The following is a 21,285-nucleotide window of genomic DNA, read 5'->3' as shown; positions in this document are numbered from 1 at the left end:
TGGTCCAATCAAGTTTCTTTATAGGCTGGGTGTTTGTTGTACTAACTGCTGGAAGTACTGCTCCTCCGAATATTGGTAAATCTTAATTTAAAAAATCAAGTGAAATTAATGCAATTAAAAAGCTTCATACAATTAAATACTCCATTATTTATAAGTCACCATCAACATGTAAAATGTGATGATGATGAATAAACATGTTAGTGATGTTTTGGACCTTTTATGTTTGATAATGTATATTCGCCTATGGAGGCAATTCAAACAGGAATCATTTTTGTTTTCATGCACACACGTATAGACATGTTGTAATAATACATTTATTAAAACAGCCACTTAAAAGTGTTTACTTAAAAAAGTTAGACCAATGTGAGTCACCCATATACAGTATACAGTAGGCTTTACAGTATAAACAAGCACAATCTCTCACCAGACACTGATATTAAAATATTTTCAGTTGTATTTTTCATTGGGCTTGTCTGGAGCAGCAGAGGATTTCATTTTAATCTCTATTAAGAGTACACATTTAAAACGTATCATATTATACTGATTTAATGTTTAGTTGGCCGAAAAAAAAACATTTCTAAGAATAGAAAATCCTAGCAATCTATATCTTTTTGTAAAACCATTTCTGATTCCGTCATTCCTTTACTAAAAATCAGATGTCTTATATTTTGTCACCAAGGAATTCAACTAGTCCCCTTAACAAGTACCATAATTTGATTTCATTTTGATGCATCTTTCACCATTTCAATGTAGAATAAAAGATGGGCATATACTTTACAGAAATAACATTGACAATATATTGAAAATGCAGAGTTGTGTGTCAAATGTCAGGACATAATGATATGAAAAATATTTGTATACACTGTACAGCGGTACATTAACAAACACATACTGTACATGACATTTAAGAAAGGTTCATACACTTACAAAATTACCCATTTTCAAGCATAAAAACACATTCACAAACCCCAAACATAACCACAAGATGTCATTATTTATTACAGTGCATTAAGTATCAATTAGTTCAGTTATTCCCCTTAGAAATGCCACTTTTCTTTCAAGTTAAAGTGCTTTTAGTAATTTTACTAAACATATTTAACCCAATAAACAAGAAAATACATTTATATCAAAACACAATATTTCCAGGTGCAACAAGTAGCAATGTTGTTAGAAACTATTGGGTACATAAAATATAATACATTCCTTTAAATGCTTTGTTAAAAAAATATGGTTCCAGTATTTTCGCCACCTTTTGCAGGTATTTTGTTAAAGTGCTCATATTATGCTCATTTTCAGGTTCATAATTGTATTTAGAGGTTATATCAGAATAGGTTTACATGGTTTAATTTTCAAAAAACACCATATTTTTGTTGTACTGCACATTGCTGCAGCTCCTCTTTTCACCCTGTGTGTTGAGCTCTGTGTTTTAGCTACAAAGTGAGGCATCACACTTCTCTTCCATCTTTGTTGGGAGTCGCACATGCGCAGTAGCTAGGTAAGGACAACCAGCCAGTCAGAAGCAGAGTATGAGAAAATGCCATGCTAGCAGCTAGGCGAGCATTATAACATGTGTTACAAAGTGACGCACGTTTTCATGGAAGTAAAGGCTGGACTACAATAGAGCTGTTTGGAGCAGTTTGTGACACAAAAGTGTTTTCTTTTGGAGATGGTAAGTCCCTTTGGGGTGGACTTTGGGCTTTGTAAACCTATAACATGCACAAAAAAAGATATATAACACAATAAAGGAAAGGTAAAAAGCCAAAAAGCATAATATGAGCACTTTAAATTAAAAAAGGGAAAACAGTACTGTGATTCAGTGATAAACAACCGTATCACACGTTCGTCTACCATGCAAAAATCATCTAATCAAGTCAATTTGTCTGTAGTTGAGGTCTTCATTTCTTATAACAGAAATAGAATTATACACTTTTTTCTAGTTTCTGAAATCAAGTTTCACCTTTTCAATGGAATTCCATTGCTAGGCAACAGCTTGGACCCTTGTTAAAGGTGCCCTAAGCAATGTTGAGTGACATCACTTCTTGTTGACGTTCAAAGTATTTTCAAACAAAGGCTAGCTCGCCCCTCCCTCCTCCTCATCCTGAACACTGTTTGTTTGTTATGTTATGTTTCATGGTGCAGGTTGGCGCAGTTTGTTTTTGTTGGTGTTTGTGGAGCCTGGGCTGTCTACAGAGACTGCGTTTTTTTACAGTGTGTTCAGGGGACAGGCAGCTAGCGGATAGAGAGGAGATGTTTGCTGTATGTGACAAAAAATGTTGTAGCCTAAAAAAACGTGCGACATCGCTTAGAGCACCTTTAACTTCCTGCCCTGTGATTTCAATTACATACACTGCAACAGGAAATCAGCTTGTGTACATTTAGAATGCTTACTGTATGCTTACAACTGGGAAATGATCTATTCCTTCTTGGTCCAAGGAAGAGATACTCATTTCTAGAATATTCTTGAAATAAGTTGATTTCTATTGGAATCAAATAAAATAAAATTCTACAACCCTGGTACTCATAGGCGTAATTTACAGGGGGGGTGGGAGAGTTACAACCCCCCCAATAATCAAAACTGGCCAGTGCAACTCACCCCTAAAACCTATTATAATTTTCTTTATATAAATGAAGGCATTTGCACCATAAATTGATGCAGAAAAGGCACAAATTGTTGCAGAAAAATTCACCAGAATGCAGAAAATGAAGTCACTAAAAATTTCTCAACCCAATGTTGGCAGTGTTGAACCCAAAGTTATGCCCGGTGCTAAATTATCAACAGAAATGACTTGATAAGATGAAGGATTTTGCAGTGTTTAAAGCATCCTCCAGTTACAGTAAATCAAGTCCTTTCCAAAAAAAAAAGAAAAATGAATATAAGAGTAGTAAATGTCTCTATGGATGACTTGATATTGTTCTGTACATTTGTACATGTTGGGTTTGTAACTTGCTTCCTTTGAAGGTGGTTGCAGACACAGATATCTTCAGACTTGTGGTTCAAGGTGTTTACTTTTGTCTCATATGCGTAGGTGGAGGGTTTTGTGGAGGAGATGTTTTTAACAGACAATGTGATCTCAGTTTCAAATCAACTTTCCGTTACCACTTCTTGTCTCTCTCTTCCCTCACACATTACTAATACGCACACTATGTGGACTGCTATCTCTGATGCGCCCCCTGTCTCGCCCCTTCTGTTCCCCCCTGTAGTTCTCCTCCAGTCGCATCTTCTCTGGGTCCGTCCCGGCCTCCTTGCCGCCGTGGTGACGGGATGCCTGGATTGGCGGGCTCGGTGGCAGGGCCTGCTTGAAGAGCGGCGGGGTTTTGGTTTTGGCCACTTTGTCGAAGAAGGCAAAATCGGCCACATATTTCCCTGAGGGAGACAGGGAGACGACGGGGGGAAACTCGTAGCCCCAGAGGATCTCGTCCGGAAGGTAGGATGTTCGAACCTGACAGGTAGCAGAGGTCGGCTCAACCGTGGCGCTCATTATCACCAGCAGCTCAAAGTCAGCCAGCTCTGGGTCTGTCCAACCACCACCTGGAGGACAGAGGAGACCAGAGGTTAAACAACAAACAAAAACAAAAAAAATCATTTTACAAAGCAAGCCATATGTACTTATATTAGTTTCTTTCTTTCCAGGCGGGAATTGGGTCCAACTTATCCCATTACAGTTTTTAATACAGTACAAACTTATTGCAGAAACAAAAAAAAACTGCTTAAAAATGATTATCCATCACAGGAGACAAAAAGGGAGAAATAACTTAATGAAAGAGGAATTCATACTGAATAATGAACTTATTAAGTATTATGGCAAACATGTTAGCAAACAGTTGCTTTTGAGTCTTGTGTTCTCCCTCTTGACACATTTAAGTCCACTCCTTTTAGTTTGTTTTGCTCTCCACTAACTCCTAAAGGAAGTATATGTAACAGCTACATGCTCCACTTAGTTCACCCAGTAGTTTGGGTTTGTTTAAACTTTTCCGTTGAAAACAGCTGGCTGGTACAGCTGTAAACACGGTTGATGAGAACACATTTGCGGTTCAGAAAACCATAACAATGAGCTAAAATAAACTGAAATGCCACACAGAGGGTGGCAAAGTCAGGTGATAATTCTTCAGGGGGTTGTACCTACAACTGACTCTTTCACATTACACATTACATTTATTTGAAACAATGTCAATATATATTAAGCAGCAATATCAAGTAGCAGTGTTTTGGCATATTTGATTTGGCCTCAATGGAGCTCAGTTAGTTTTCTCATGTCATTGTCAATGATGTGTTTGAATTATCGCATTCAGCCTGCATTGTATTTTGAGGTCAAATCCCACTTGCTTTAAAAGAATACAAGCCATAGGTTACACATGTATTCATTCAGTAAAAGACTCACACAAACATGCGCTCTCACACACACACACACACACACACACACACACACACACACACACACACACACACACACACACGCGCATTAGCACATCCTGACATTTCCAAAACATAAAAACTCGGCCTGATTCCAAAAACATCGGATCTCACACACAAACACACAGACTCACACAGAACTCATTTCTGAATTTTAAACAAACAAACAAATTTAAAGCTGCCACATGTTGGAAAAAATTCCAATCAAAAATGTTTATTACATTTTAAAAACACATGCAGAATATACTTGTCATTCATCAACACACAACCCCAATAACACAAAGGACACATTAGAAGACGTATGCACTCAAACAAGCACACACCTGCATCAACAGGCCTCACTCAGAATGCAGACTCTGTCATCTGTCTAAACAGTCCTTACCCCAACCCAGACCCAGTACCGCTCCCACCAAGGCAAAAACACCAGGTTTCGCAACCACTTGTACTTACTGCGACAAACTTGGTTGAGGGATTCTTTATATTGGCCTATTGTGGGCGGTGCATACGGCTCCATCTGCATTTATCTAGTGAACTTCCGATCATCCTTATTATCATAGCCAGGGATGCTACTGCTGCATGGATTGCCATGAAATTTGGTACAGAAAAACATGTTCCCCCTTCGGATGAATTGTAATAACTTTGGTGTCTGTCTTACTTTTCATGTTGCGCCACCAACAGGTACATTTCTTTTTCCAGTACTGTGGTTTATGACCAAAAACCTGCTAAACTGACTCACCTTTGCACCTTTCTCAACCGACAAGCATGTTTTTTTAATCATCAACCACACAGAGATCTCTCAGTTCGGAAATAAAAAAGTTTCAACGATGAAGTTTCCAACAGTGTGCACACACTTAGATTTTCTTGATCAGCCTTGTGTGGTACAGTGGTAGGCTACACACTGTTGCACTGGAAGACACTTTTCAATGTTCCTATCAAAGCAGTTCCCTGCTTAAATGTAGTACATGCTGATAACATAAAGCAAGCTCTGCAAGCAGCTCTAAAGCTCTGTTCAAAGAACCAGTGAGCACAGAAGCATTTCTCAGCGTGCTATGAGTGTTATAATGAATGTAAGAAGTGCTAAGCACCGGAAAAAAGCCACGGTGCCGCTGCAAAATAGGCTTGGAAGGAACTTGTTTTGGTGGAACATGTGTACGTTTAAAAGTTGTTATAGTCATGCAACAGAAAACTCAGATTGGACAGATAGTCTCGCTAGCTGTCTGGATTTACCCTGCAGAGATCTGAGAAAAGGTTAACCATAGTCCTCATAAATCGACTGGAGTTTAAAATGCCAACACAAAGGAAGCCCCAGTCAATGGATATCCGACATAAATGAGTGAAAGCCGGCGGATTTTATGGCGGCAACGGAGCAATCCCGGAAGTGGAACATCAAGGATATAGACTAGAGGAAGGGTACTCTTGCTTTGCCAGACCTTCCTCCACAGCGCTGCGGAGGAGGGTCTGGCTAGTCCAGATTTATGTAACATCGAAACAATCTAGATGAAACATAACTGGGGAACTGGCAACAAAAACAGAGTTCTGTTACAGTCAGTGCTTAGAAAAGGGATTACTGTATGGACAGTATTATATAAGCTGTAACACAATCTCTTAAATATGGCTACAGTTAGAATAAGTTATGAAGGGGAGGTTATGATGACTAAAAGAAAAGAAAGTTGAAGTTAAAGGGCAAAGCATAAAGGTGCAGTAATTACAGGACATAAGGAAATGAAAGGACAATAATACATCAGAAAATCAAGTGTGTCAAGTGAGGCAAAGAAAATAAGCTATGTACAGTAAATGAGTAGTGTGAATGTAAATAAAGCTGCGATCAGAGTCCGTCAGTACTGTTTCCATTGCTGAGAGGTCTGTGCTGCTGTAAGTGGATCTGTGCGGGATTTGTGTCAGCACCCCGGACTGTACAGCATTGTGCTCTAATGAGGGGTGTCTCTGCCGATCTCTCTCACACACATTCCAGCCAGAGAAACCCTCTCCTCCAGTGCCAAACCAGCCCCACTCTGGACTGTAAGAGGTAGCCAAGCATGCAGCACATGACTGTAAATACCAATACACCTACATACTGTACACATACGTACATACTGAATGTACACACAGTTATTCTCAAGAGACGTATGATACTTTGGTTTCAAATAAAGACATTAACCATTTCATGTAACACATTACACCTTTTGCAATTAAATGATTGCTGGTAGTAAACTGTATGCTTATGAAATTTTCTTGGACAGCTCCCCTCTGAGCCAAGTACATTGTGTTGACTTATAATTGTAAAAATGATATAAGCCAAATCCAAAATAAGTAAGTGCCCATGCCATGTACACAGTGTCCTTTAGCCTCAACTGAGTTACACTAAACTGTCAAACAACAGTTATACTGTAGACGCTTTGTGTGTGAAGTGGAATAGTTTAAGTAGTTTTCCTCTTGATATTTGTGTATCAGACCTGCCATATAACTTGACGTTAGAGCCATGACCTACCTTTTACTGCCCAGGCCCTGAGGGGGCTGTTGTCGTCAATGATGTGGTAGAAAGTCAGGGGGATGATGAGGAAGGGACTGTCGCTCGACGTGTCCACCTGGAAAGGCACATTTCGCTGGTCCAGCCTCACAGTCTCGCCCTCCTTTGTCAGGGACGTCTGAAGCAACTTCCCCGTCACCTGGGAGCCAAGATGGAGTCAGTAAATGTAGCCAAGAGGTTGCAGAAGGCATCCTGTAACCAAAAGGCCCCAGGTTTAATACCTGCAACGGCCAGTATCTTCATCAAAGGTGATCTATCCTTGAGCATGAAGCTGAAGTGCTCAGTCACTAAATGTGTAATTTACTACATTTCATACCAGTCAGAGTATTGACCAAGCACTATACTAGAGCTTATGGTTCTCATAAAAGTTTTTTTTTTTTTATTCAATTTATGGGCTTCCAGGTAAGACTGCATGTCAGTGTCAGTGCTTATATATCTATCATGGCATTGCATCCAATCAAATGCTGTGCAGAGCAGGTGTAATCAATAATAAAGCAAACATCAGGTGCATTAAAAACTGTAGGTATTTTGGGTTGTAAATACTTATACAAAAGCAACTTGCATACCTGGCATCCTAACAGCAGGCTTTTGCGCATGTTGGCCACTCGGATCATGAGGCAGGGCCGGCCCTCATGATTTGCCACAACAGCGTGTTGACTAAACTTCACTGTCTCGCCTCTCTTCTTGGGACGAGCGACCTAAAAGAGCAGGAAAACATGTCAAATTCTTGGAAAAAATTCATATATAATGATTCCTTTTATACATACTATAAACTCTTCACATATAACCTTAAGTAATCATCTACAGGACTTCTGATTTCTCTGTTTAAGATAACCTGACATGCCGTAAGATATACAATACATGGAAGAGTGAAATTACAGGGTCATATAAATAGAAGAAAGGTTGTTGGGCTGTAAGTGACAAGATAACCCTGCTTTTAGATAAGACAGGTAAGAGTTGCAATATTCGGCATGGTGACAATCTGTAAGCATAACTGATAAGTTGATTACTACAAATACTGATAGGCAGTTGTACTGATATAAGGGGTAAAGGAAGGGCATGTTAGGGTGAGGGGGTTTGAGGAAGCAGCCATGCACTGCAACATCACAGGAAGAACATATAAGATATTTTGGGTGAAATAAACTTCAAACTAAAAACTACATCAGACTACCTTCGCAAGAAAAGTGCCGGTGATGAAAATCTCCATCACCATGGTGATGACCAGCTGAAAGATGAGCAGGATAATGGCGGCAGGGCACTCCTCGGTGATGCACCGGAAACCATAGCCAATTGTGGTCTGAGACTCCAGAGAGAAGAGGAAGGCTCCCGTCAGGGTCTTCACCTCCATTACACATGGAGTATGGTTGGAGGGGGGGTCAAACTCTGGAGGAAGGGAGGAAGAACAGAAGATCTTAGGTTTGAGGGTGTAAACAAATTACCAAGGAACATTTTGTTCCCTCTCTTAATGTTCTGTCGGATCTTTCTCATGCCCTTTCTGCAATGTAAAACTGTATGCCTGTGTGTCTTTCTTCATTGTTAACACATTCACAAAAAAAGTACTGTACTTGTACTGCATAGGTCCTTTTTTCACAGAAGGCCTGAGGACATGGACTTTTTATTTCATTCAGATGTATGCAGTTAAAGGGACAATAGCAAAGATGCTATAGATAAGATAGCAAGATGTTTATATGACTTTTATATATACAGTATGGAGGGCTGATGATGTTGCTGATCAATACCAATAACTCCTATTATTTTCCTCTGTTTGGTCAACACTCCTACTCTTGACTTGATAATGGCGCTGGATGAAAGGGATCAGGGATAATCAAACTATGATTTATCCTGAGGTTTCACTTAAAGCTGTGGCAGGCACTTTGTTTTTGCTGTTGTTATGAAAAAAATCCATAATAATCTTTCAGCATGTTGTAATTCAAGTGGTCTGAGGGAAAACTAGACTTCTGCACCTCCTCTTGGCTCTGTTGTCAGGCTTTAGATGGTCAATCACAGGTCATTTCAGAGAGAGGGGGCGTTCCTATTGGCTGCTCTGTGCATCTATTGCCCATGTGACAGAGAGAGAGGAGAGGGATAGTAGTAGTAGGTAGTTCTTAAGTCATGGGTGAAGATACTCAGATGGGTGGCAGCATGTTCTAACGAGCCTGCATGTGACATGGGAAGAGGAGCCAAATCTGAATGGATTGCTGAACGTTTTCTGATCTAGGTCGCCTACAAAAAACTGACTGGGTTGTCTTATTCACAATTTGTGGGTTGGTAGGCACTACCAGGGGCGTAGCACAACATTCTGGGCCCTGTGGCAAGGCATTCTCTATTGTCCCCTCCCCAATCCACAGCTATTCATTCTAGTATCTTTTTGGGCCCTCCTCACATGAGGGCCCTGGGTGCTGTGGTAGAAATTCTAATATCTAGGTGAGATCTGAAATAAAGCTTCATTCAAGCAAGTCTTTTAAGTATTTATTCTTTGCGCAAAGAAGGTTCAGTTCATCCTGAGAGTCTGAGAGAATGAACAAAGTCAGGAGATCACCAAAGTCATTAGGCTTCATCCTCCTACTTTCCTTTCTTCTCTCCTCTGACTCTCCACCATTCTACATCCCTCCTCCTTACCCAGTAGATCTCCATGCACCAATGCCACCAGGTACCAAAACACTCCGAACACAAACCAGGTCCCAGCAAAGGTGGCAGAGAAGAGGAAGAACTTGTAGCGCCATTGCATGTCCAGGAAAGTGGTCCAGAGGTCGCGGAGGTAGAGCGCCCCTCGTCCGCTTATGTGCTCAATGCGCACATTGCTTCGCCCGTCTTTGGAGAGGACACGGCGCCTCCTACGCAGAGCATTGGGCCCTCCAGCTAGTGCTCCTCCTCCACCTGCACCAGCACCTCCACTCCCCGCTGGGGAGCCCAGCAGGGGCTTGGTGATGTCAGTCTGCGTCTGGGAGTGGCATACTTTCTGAGGGGAGGAGCCTTCAGAGGAGGGTGGAGTGGCTGAGGTCATGGCGGGCACTACAGTTGGTTGGAGACAGAGACAACAGGAGGTAAGGAGAAAAAGCAGGTTAGGTAAAGGGGGTATACATGAAAAGGGCAAAAAAGGACAAAAAGGGCATTTGTATGGGCAGTAAGATCAAGCAAACAGCAGGAGAGTCCATATGAACAGGTGCAGGATGTGTGAAAAAGGAGAAAAAAAGACATTTAATAACCACATGAATTAAAAAAATGGCAGGGTGGAACATTTGGGAGGTGAGTGAGATGACGATGGAGAGAATAAGAAGAATAAAAAGGGGATTTGAAGCACATTTTTCAACTGGACAGTGTTGTGGCTATCCACGACAAGTCCCCTTTTTCCTTTCAATGGAGGCAGCTGGCCTTGTCAAAATAAAAGCCTCCTTTCAGCATAAAGGCACAGCTGCTCTTTCACATTAAAAGTGTGATAGTGGAGGCTCATTCACGTGTCAGTTGCACAAGACGGCTACTGAATTAAGATGAGGAGACACTAGGGACTGTTATTCCACATTAAAGAGATTAAGACAAGGAGTCTTTAAATTTGAATCAAGGACACTGATGACTTCTACTGGGCCACCCTCTTCCATTTTGCCGAAAGCTGTTTTCATACTCTAACCTTTACTTTTTGGGCTGCTTTTACTTGAATAAAGAACTCAATCATGCAGCATTTGCAGCAGATGTGACAAGCAGATGTGCATTGTTAAAATCAGGTCTAGGTTTTGAGAGTTGTTCAGCTGTGGAGAACTGTACAAAAAGCTGACTTTTGTGTAGTTTAGATTGAAATCCCAATAATACAATAATATGTGCACAAAGCAAGGTTCATAAAGAAATTGTTTTCCCAGTTTAGTGAGGAAAAACTTGACTGGTGTGCACAGAGCCCTGACGTTAACCCCCATCCAACAGAGATGAACTGGTCATATAACCCAATATCAGTGGCTGACCTCAGCGACTCTGTTGTGGCTGAATGGGAGCAAGTCCCTGCAGTCAAGTTCCAAAATCTTGTAGAAAACCTTCCTTGACGAGTGGAGGATGTCATTGCAGCATATTAACGCATGTGGTTTTGAAATTAGATGTTTATAAATGAAACGTGCATGTTATGTTCAGGTGTCCAAATATATCTGACCACATATTTACGCTAATTATGACTGCTAAGTGCAAGTTAAATGCTTGTTGACAAGTTTCAAGTGAATGCCTATGTCAGACAATGGTGGTGTAATGTGATGGGATGGGATATTATACAGAGTAAGTGTCTGTGGGTCTTAAAGTGTTAGCATTCTATTAACAGAATGAGATATCCCCCATCCCTACCCCAGGTGCCATGGACACTTATTGTGACTGTATAGGTTGTCCCCTGTTCACACTTAACAGTTTTACCCTCATCTGGGCTGCAGTTCCTTCACATCCTTCTTTTCCTTTCCTTCTCTCTCGCTCACACTCACTGTTCACTAAATGGCCCTTTTGTCTCAAACTGCCTCTGCCTTCCGTATCGAATACAACAAAACCGAGAAGAAAAAAAAACACAAACAAAAGCCTAAGAAATACGACGATCTGATACGCTCTGTCCTTTCCTGTCCTTTCTGACCCTTCTCTCTCCTCTCTCCATGCTGGAGCTCACACTAAGTGAATGAATAGAGATCTGTGTTGATGTCTGTGCTCTGAATACTAAGATGTGGAGGGGGAGAGAGGGGAGGGAGGCGGGGTCAAGAGGAGGCACATGTGATTGGCCGTGTCTATCTCCAGCTGAACTCTGAACCCTGCGGAGCTCCTGCCTACACATACAGTAAACACACACTCGTGTGTTGGACATATAGACCTTTTGAACAGTTAGAACATAATACAGTACCATTGTATTGTCCAAAGGAATGTTTAGTTTACAAAGTCCGGACCATGCACACAACAATATAGAAACTAGCAGTAGCACATAAATCTGTTAAGTAGTGTTAACTGATCTTTTTGGACACTTTGGGGCTGCATAACAAGGTGTAAACACAACATTGATATGTTATCACCTCATCATGTTGTTGTGGCAACCATGTTGCCTATTGACACATCCAACAGACACAGAACAACATTAGCATTTCTTATTGAGTCGTGTTTCTGGCCAGCTGATGAATGGAAGTCCAATATTCACTTCCCGTTTAGCTCCTGAGGGAAATAGCTGGCTCTTTAGCAGCTAAACTTAACTACTGGGGGCAAGTTAAGAGACCCCTTTTTTTCGTAGGAAGTCATATTTGAAATGGAGGTTCATTGTAATGAAAGAACACGTCAACCAGTGCAAGGGTGTGCTTCATTTATGTGTTTTTACTGTAACAGACAGTGAGACTGACAATATTTGTTAGAAGGTTCAATTCATTGTTGGTTTTGTTCTTTTCTGGGGTTATTTGATGAAAAGAAAAATACAGAATATCACCACTCTTATCATGCGTTAACAGTATCTACAGTCACTAGTCTAAAATGTACAAAGCAAGTTATAGCAAGTTATTGGGAACTGTATCAGTCTCACTGACAGTAATATGATGGATTCCCTCTCACGTAAAATAACTTTTTCCAAACTTAAGGTTAGGATCTCTTCCTCTCTGTCCGGCTCTTCATCCCTCTCCTTCCCTCTGTCCTGTGTGCACAAGAATCCTTTGTTTTCGAGGAGATGAAAGGGACAAAAGCCACCATTGAAAAATACGACTGGGTGAGTGAGTGAGTGAAAGAGAGAGAAAGTTAAGCGGGGAGAGGAGAGCGGTACGGAGGGTTAAAGTGTGTGTGTGTGTGTGTGTGTGTGTGTGTGTGTGTGTGTGTGTGCGTGCATGCGTGCGTGCGTGCATGCATGCGTGCGTGCGTGCATGCGTGCATGCATGTGTGCGTGCATGCGTGCATGCGTGCGTGCATGCGTGCGTGTGTGTGCGTGTGTGTTTGTGACTGAGCTTGATCATTTGTGAGTATGCAGTGCTTGACATTGACATTGTGAGGGGGCAGAGATGGGGGGGAGAAGGGAGAGAATAATTGGTTTTGAGGGGAGGATTGAGAGAGCATCGGGTGATAAAAGGAGTGAAAGAGGAAGCAGGAGGGAAATGGATGGTGATGGAGAGAGAAGAAGGGGTATGTGAAGTGAAGGTGGAGGAAACAGATCGGTGACAAAAGACGGTCATTAGTATTCCAGAGGAGAGAGTAATCCCTTCCACTCAGTGCCCCTGTCCAGTGTCCACAGCCATAAAGAACCCCAAGCAGCCAGTACACTGCACTGAAAAGACTCAATGCAGCACAAGTTGAATGGCTGTGACCACTGTCCACAACACAGCAGCCTCTGCGCCGGACTGAAAGGACTGTCTTAACATCAACACAGGCCATGCCAAGAAGGCATCTACTCAGCAAACATAAGACGTTACCAACCACAAGCTTACTGGAGCCAAACTAAGCACTGCACATCGCCATACAAATGAGCTGCTGTTGTGTCAATGTGTCTTTATATATACAGGGAATGATTTCAGACAGTCTCATTAAGAGAGAGCCTCTTCTTTGGCAGTGCTTTGTGTTGACCTTTCCTGTTTTGTCTCTTCACTCCCGGTCTTTATTATATACAAATAAAAAGTTGCGGCCCTGATTGGTTCACACAGCCTGCTATACATTTCCCAAAGCTTTATGTTGATGTGTGTTGCAGCAATAGATTAGCTTGATTTTTTTTATGGTAAGAACACTGATGTTTATCTTGATGCATCATTGTTATAACTTTAAGTTATTAACATTTTTTGCAGTTGCCGCAAACAATCACTAAACCGATAGACATTTGCTTTGTTAGTCTGGAAGCTGATTTATAAGTATAAATGAAAATACAACTTTTTACCCGACTATATAATATTGATCACATGCAGCAGATATCGGAGCACTTCCTTGTTGGTCAAGGTCAATATAGAAACATAGATCATCACTGTCAGGTGTACCTTTTGCGTCAATAACAACGCCAAAGGCACCTGACCAAGCATCACTTTTTGACGCAATGGGAGTGAGAATGTGTTGGTGAGGCCTAGGGTTTCATAAACCTAAAATTGGTGTAATTTGTGAAATCCATGTATCTCCAAAACATACATTTTTCACAAGCTGAGAGAAATGGCCCTCTTTACAGCTTTGTGACAATGTTTTTTTCTTCAGATAATCCAGGTTCCAATCCAATCCAATTTTTAAATAGTTTATTAAATTTAAAGGACAATTCTGGTGCAAAATGAACCTAGGGGTTAATAACATAATTGTACCGAGTCAAACGTTCTCTGGGACATGTTTTCATACTAATTAAATGTGTCTCTAGCTTTATCACGAACGCTGTGTTTGAGCTATGTTACTGGTTACTGGTTGCACGGCGTTCGTCGTTCGACTGCTCATGACTGTTTTCCAAGATGGCGCCCGCATGTAAACATGAACGCTACAGTCTTTATAATCTATCTATTTAATAAACTGTCTGTACACTTACAAAGTTCTCAATGCTTCAGTTTACATGTAGGGACCCTCATTATGCTACCGTTGAAGTGTGGTGCTATTTTGAGCCAAGTTAGTGGTAGAAAATAGTGATTTACCATCTGCCCCAAAAGATACTGTTAGCAGCTAACCACCCGTTTGCAGTAGCTTGTTTAAAGCTAGAGACACATTCGATTAGCATGAAAACATGTCCCAGAGAACGGTCGACTCGGTACACATATGTTATTAATCCCTAGGTTCATTTTGCGCCGGAATTGTCCTTTAAGAAGTAGGAGAATTTTTTTTACCCATAAATTAACACAATTTTTTTTTTTTTCAAAAGACTTGAGTGTAAAAGAAAAAGGCTACGTGAAATTATTCCAAGACATTCACAAGGGGGAGGGTCCCTGGTGTATTCTCTATTTTGTATAGGGTCCTTGGCTGAAAATGAAATTGAGAAACTCTGCCTTAAAGACCCCTGGTGGCCCAAAAACCACAGTTTCTACGAGGACAAAGTGTTTTAGATGCTATTTGACTATCTGATAACACTTTGGATGAAGGATACGACACCTCAACTTCCTCCTATAGTCCATTTTAGAGAAAAACTGTACTCAAAGCAACCATAATTTCTGCTAAAATACAGTAGTTGTATATAAACATAATTCTCATGTCGGCTACATCTACATTCAGTGCATTTGTATTGTCATCATCTGTTAACATTATTTAACATGCAATTTAACAACAGGAAGTAAATGTGACCAGTTGCCACAGTGATCAGACGTTTGTCTCAATGTGTCCGTGTCCAGCATTCTGTCCAAACCTCAGAATTAGTAGCTAAAGAATTGCGACATTGACCCAAATTAAACAATGGAGAGCAGCCGTGGGCCAGTAGGCTGTGATTAAGGACTGACTTTTACCATCGTCTTCCGACTCAGTAGCAGCCAATGGGCTGTCTCTCTGCTGTAAATCTGACTGGTCTACTACTGTTGTGAAGCTGATGAGGATTCCTCAATGAGAAGATGTGATTTATTTTTACTGAAGGTTTCCGAGCCAAGACTTTTCTGTAGACTTGGAACCAAAACACCATCACACCTGTTCTTTCCACTGTGTTTTGTACAAGCCCTCTAATATTTTCTGCTACTATGAGTACTATACTGCATCTACGATTGCATTACAGCTACTTCTCGTGTAAGTGCAGCAGAAGCCCACATGTTTTCTTCCCTGTTTTGCTTCTAAATTGTTACCATAAACTGTTAATAAAACCATATTTATTAATCATGGGTATCCTTGCCGGACAGGTGCCGGATGTGGAGACTTGAGTTAGCTAAACGTTTAATTTAACGCTGAATTATCTTTGACTGCAAAACATTGTTGCACCCAGTACAGTATTAAATATTAGTATGATTTTATGGATTTTTTGCTACTAATTCAACTAATGTAATAATAAAGTCCCATATAAGTATGTGTAGCAGTCAGACATCGTGGTACAGATTTGATAGTGGATAGGACCCTCCTCTATTGTTACACACTTCTAATATCTCTCCGCGCTGTAAACACAACACACAGTAGATGCAGTGATACTGAGCACCTGTTTGAATGTTCATCTCAAGCCTTGCATCAAACAGCTCAAGGATATAGAGCATGTTTCCTCTGATTATTATAACACTTACAGGAGATAAGGACTCAAGAAAGTGAATAGAGGAACATCACATTTCAGGATTATAAAAATAACAACATAAAAGATGAAATAAGTCTACTAAGACAGACACACTTAGTACTTATAGGGAGATCACAGGGATTGATCAGTTAGGTACATTTCAAAGCACAAGTCAACAAGTCAGATAAGCTGTCAGATATACACATTGTTTTCATATTCTTTTAGTAAGAAGTAGAAGAAGAAGAAGAAGAAGAAGAAGAAAAGCTACTAAATACAAAGATTAAAGACTTTTGAAAAAAGTCATACATTTACATACATACATACATACAAATGTGTATGTGTCTCTTACCTTTCTGTTGTCTTGTAACAGAAGTTCACTCGGACCTCAGCTTTGAAACTTGAAGATTTAATTAATTTAACTGTCCAGCAGACATGTGAAGAAGACAGAGAGCATACAATCTGTCTTGGAGAGGGAAAAAAAAATTTGAAAAAAAGATAAGAAAGTTCACGGTTTTGAACGACGCGCACTTGTTGACAGCTCAAGCATGTTTTACATCACCTCTGACTTTGACATCACATTGTTTGTTTTCTTTTGCAGTCTCCCTCTACGTCGTTGCCATCCTATATTTATAAAAAGAAAAAAAACTCTTAGGAAATAGCATTAAATCAGAAAAAAAAGAGGCCTTGGTGAGGATTGACCAGCGGTCAGTCAGTGTCTCCCGGCACACTGGTACTGGCAGTACCGGTTCTGGCTCACTGTTACTGGGTCATTATGTAATCAGATGAACACAGTTTGCACTTCTCCGTGCTTGTGAAGCTGAGAGGGAGCCCTGTGTGTCCGGACAGAGAGAAGTTAAAGAAGTCCACTCCTCCAGGACCCCCCTGCACGCCTCTCTATATAAACCCAAAAAGTATTCAGACAGCCGCTGTTTCACGACATTTTTAATTCATTAATTCAACTCTCCTCCCAGCTTCTCCTCCTACCCTCCCTCTCCGTGTCTCTCCCTCACTGTACTCTATAAATGGGTCTCTTTGTTGCAAGGCCTCCTCCGCTGTTTCAGCCTTTGTCAACTTTCTCATGTAAATGTTTGATGGTTCTAAGATACAAGCCTGGAAGTTGTTGCACTGAAACGGAGGTATTTACAAATCAAAGACGGGGGGAAAAAACAGGGCTCTTTTCTTGAGCGCTTGGCTCCTTGCAGATTTGCGTTGGCCAGTGTGCAGTGAATGGATAATGTCGGTGCATCTCTGTGAGGCTGTGCCATGTCCGCCTGCAAGGAAGGGGACACGGCTGTGTATAGGCGAGTACACACGGACCTGCTGTGAATGGACAGCACGGGATGACCAGGACGAATTAATTCACCAAAGTAACAAGCATCATAGTGAAACACTGGCCCTGTGGCAATGTGTTACCTTCACATCTGATGGGGGGAAAAAGTCAAAATTTTTCAAGTGCTGTAGCTAAATTCTTGTACATTACTTAAGAATTTCCAGTCTATACTACTCTATAATATTGCAATATTGTACGTTTTACTCCATTTGTTTTACAGCTTAATTACTTTGCAGATTATTGTGCAAAACATTTGATCACCAAATAAAATATGATGCATTTTTATAGATTAAACGACCCAACAGTATACATACCATCACCTCCATCAATAATATCAATCCAACAGTGTGATATTTAGAAGTATTAATCTGAAAGGTGCTTCTGCTTCTGATTAATAATTTTTTGATACTTGGAATACATTTTGCTGATAATACTGCTGTTCTTTTATTACACAGTACTACTTTTAATAAGGTTAATATAGACATCTTAAAGGAGTTTCCGTGGGATTACTGTAGTGTTACGATTGGAATCACCCCAATTTTAAAAAGAACGAACTAAAATGTGTGTTTGAGTTAAATGTTTTTAAGTCACGTTGTCTCAAAATATGGAAAAGAAGGCTAGATTGACTATTTGATTACAGGCTACAGTTACGTACTTTAAGTATAGTATAATAAATACACACCAGTACAAAGTATATGGTCTTCCTCCCTATAGAGTTATTGTATGTCACTATAGGAGCTGCCTAACAGAGTTTCTTATTCTAAAGAAAGTGAAAAGGGCAACTTGTCAGCCCCCCTTTTAAAGCTTGCCTTTTAACTTTGTTTTGATGGGAGTTAAATTTACCGAATGTTGAGATGAGAGTCCCAAGGCGGGCGCAGATTCATGAATCTGAAGCACAATAAACCCGGCTCTGCGCAATATTCAACTCGGCTGGTTTCACATGCACATCAATCTGCGGGGGCCCCTCCAACCTGCCAGAGGGTGTTGTTCCTCCTCAGCACCCTCTCCTGTCCTGCAGAGTTTGGGGCTCCCCTTATCCGGACCAATGGGGCCCCGCATCCATAGGGGCCCAGATTATATGAGTGTCTTTACCTTCTGGGTGAAGATTTCATGAGGATTTGGCTCCTTATAGGTCGGGGTCATCCTTGGCTTCCTGGGTGGGGAGCTTCACCTGAAGGTGTCATGAAGCAGCTGATGAATAGAGGGATGAAAGAAAACAAATGTATCAAGATGATTGCGACTGTTACAAAAAGAGATGCTAAAGAACATTTCTTGCAGTTGGCAAATTGCTGTACAAACTGTTTGAGAAATGTACTGTGCTTATTGTGTCTATATAATGACCTGAAATAACCTACTCTGTCAAACAACATACAACCTTTGCAACTAACCGTATTCAACCTTTTGCATCTTTCTCAAGAAACATGTTACAAGAACAGCACTGACCTGCTGTATCATGGCTGTGTTGTTGCACTGTTGTCCTCATCATTGTCCTCTCTTAATTTCTCGAAACAAAGTTCAGTTTTGTTTCTGGTTCTTCAACACAAATGTTTTTTTGTGGCAGAGTTGCTTTGAAGGCAGAAATAATCTCATTGGTTGAGTAAAAATGTTGCAGGTGGAGTCAAACAGAGTCTAGAAGTGTATACGGGGGCTGTATGTTTCCCATTTGCATTACCTTTAGCAATTTCAGCTTCAGGTCTCAATTTTAATTCACCAAATACTTTGGTGTACGACTAAATGCTTGCAAAACTGATGACAATCCCATCAGCCTCAGCTGCACTTTGTGTTCAATCATCGATAACATATGTTAGCATGCTAACACATTAAATTAGGATGGTGACAATGCTAAACATCAGCATGTTAGCATTGTTATTGTGCGCATGTTAGCATGCTGACGTTGGCACAGCCTCACAAAAACGCTAGCATGGCTGAAGACACTTTTTAGGTAAATGTTACCAAAAGAAAATGTGCGCATGTAAGTGAAGGAAAGCAGGACCCTTAAAAAGTATATTAAACATAGTTGTTTCATTTTATTAACCATATATGGCATTTGTGACCTTTTTTGTTCAATTATACCAAAGAAAAGGGTTCTGTTTTGTTTCCTTGTGTCAACCAGAACTTCTGACTCGCTGGAGTTGGAGTAGGTCGATGTAGTCACCGATCATTACCATGGACAAGACTATTTCTACTCCTATTGCTTTAACAAAATTGTTACAATCAAGTTACACGCAAGTTACACACAGTAACACATTGCCAAATACGCATTACCTCCAATACAAAGGACCTCAGTGACTTTAACCCAAGTTTAACCCAATCAACCACATCATTGATCGGGCAACAACTAAACCATATTTTGTCTTCTAAAGAAGCTTCAAATATCTGATAAAATAGGCCAGCCTCATGTATTCCAAAAGAAATATGGCAACAATAAATAGTGTACAGTATAAATCAAGGCTCAATATTGCTCTGCATCATATTTAACCCACATCGCGTATGAAAGAATGTGACCTCGCAAAGCCAACACAAACCAACACATTGCTCGTCTGTTTTCAGACCGGCGAGTTTTAGGAAAACTATGTCACAGAGGTCAGCGGTCACTGAGAGGGAGTCAAGAGAGGAGGGAGAACAAGAAAAGAGAGGAGGAGGAGGAGGGGAAAGGAAAGAGAGCATGAGATATACTGTAAGAGGACACAAAGAAAAAGAGGAAGAAAGAGAAGAAGCAGACAGGAGATGTTGTGGAGCAGAGAGACATTGTAAGAGGAGGTATGGAGGAAGGAAAGAAAGTAGCACATGATGCCGTAATGTGGACCGGTCGGAAGGCTTTTTTCACCTCCATCTTCCTTTTTTCCACCCCTTTCTTTGTTCATGTGCCTCCTTGGCCCAGGATAAGGTTTGTGTTTCCATCACATGTTGCCCTCGCCCTTTGTTTCTTCTTTTATTCTGTCACTTTCACTTCACTACCCCCCCCCCCCCCCTATCTACTTTCTGGTGTAAGACGTATTCAGATCCTTTAAGTAAAAGTACTAATACCACACTGTACAAATACTCTGTTACAAGTAAAAGTTCTGCATTAAAAATGTTACTTAAGTAAAATGATGTAAGTATCATCAAAAAAATTTACTTAAAGTATTAAAAGTAAATGTACTCAATGCAGTAAAATCCTCACATTTTAGAAACTGGAAACGATCCAAACAGTTCTGTGTTCAATTGGCTAATCATTTCAGCTGTACTTATATATCATAAGTTATATTGTTGGGTAGTTTAATTTATAATAAAACATTGTATTTCATAATGTGTTGTGTGTGCAACAATCTAAATTTGTAAAGTAACTAGTAACTAAAGCAGTCAGATTAAAGTAGTGGAGTAAAAAGTACAACATTTCTCTCTAAAATGTAGTGCAGTAGAAGTAGAAAGTGACATGAAAAGAAAAGACTCAAGTAAATAAAAGTACCTCAAATTTGTACAGTACTTGAGTAAATGTACTTAGTTACATTCCACCACTGACGCCAACACCCAAAAAACCACACTAAACAGATAGAGAGAGGTAAACACGAAATGAAAAAAAGAAAGAAAGAGACAAACAAGAATATTATTGCGACCTGTAACTGTTCTTGTCATTCGGGGTTGGGCAGCCGCTGAAGAAGAAGCAGGTCTGGCGTGAGCACTTTGGCCAGCGTAGAAGAAGGGGAGTTTACCGAGCCCTCTTCAATCAATAACAGCAACCTGTGCCTTTAAAAGCTCTCTGAGAATAAAAATCAGTGAGGCAAACATGAACTTCATGCATGACTGTTTATGCATTGAGACATACTATATCCAATACATTGTGTTTTTATGCTGTTAGTGTTAAAGATGTTTCAGTGAAGACCAAAATAGTTATGTTGACAAAGGCATGGTAGACATGGTCAACATTAATCTCT

The 21,285-nt window shown here is 40.5% G+C and overlaps 1 protein-coding gene across 1 annotated transcript; it reads right to left on the bottom strand.

The window, feature by feature from the left end:
• Positions 1-2,390: 2,390 nt before the first annotated feature.
• On the bottom strand, positions 2,391-17,014 carry kcnj10a (potassium inwardly rectifying channel subfamily J member 10a). Its single transcript, XM_035994144.1, has 7 exons — positions 16,601-17,014; positions 16,391-16,500; positions 9,558-9,950; positions 8,110-8,321; positions 7,505-7,636; positions 6,900-7,077; positions 2,391-3,529 (listed from the first exon to the last, which is right to left on the bottom strand). The coding sequence occupies exons 3-7, from the start codon at positions 9,940-9,942 to the stop codon at positions 3,120-3,122; spliced, it is 1,317 nt and encodes a 438-aa protein (XP_035850037.1). The 5' UTR covers positions 9,943-9,950; positions 16,391-16,500; positions 16,601-17,014; the 3' UTR covers positions 2,391-3,119.
• Between the last annotated feature and the right edge of the window lie 4,271 nt (positions 17,015-21,285).

The sequence above is a fragment of the Sander lucioperca genome, chromosome 17, assembly GCF_008315115.2.
Source record: "Sander lucioperca isolate FBNREF2018 chromosome 17, SLUC_FBN_1.2, whole genome shotgun sequence".
Lineage (NCBI taxonomy): Eukaryota > Metazoa > Chordata > Actinopteri > Perciformes > Percidae > Sander > Sander lucioperca.
This window is presented reverse-complemented; position numbering and strand designations above follow the sequence as displayed.

Excerpts from the sequence above, each read along its gene's own strand:
- kcnj10a (XM_035994144.1), bottom strand. The coding sequence starts at position 9,942 with ATGACCTCAGCCACTCCACCCTCCTCTGAAGGCTCCTCCCCTCAGAAA. Across the intron at positions 7,637-8,109 it reads CCGGCACTTTTCTTGCGAAG|GTCGCTCGTCCCAAGAAGAG; the intron begins GTAGTCTGATGT and ends CTGCTCTTTTAG. Across the intron at positions 7,078-7,504 it reads GCCTGCTGTTAGGATGCCAG|GTGACGGGGAAGTTGCTTCA; the intron begins GTATGCAAGTTG and ends CTTGGCTCCCAG.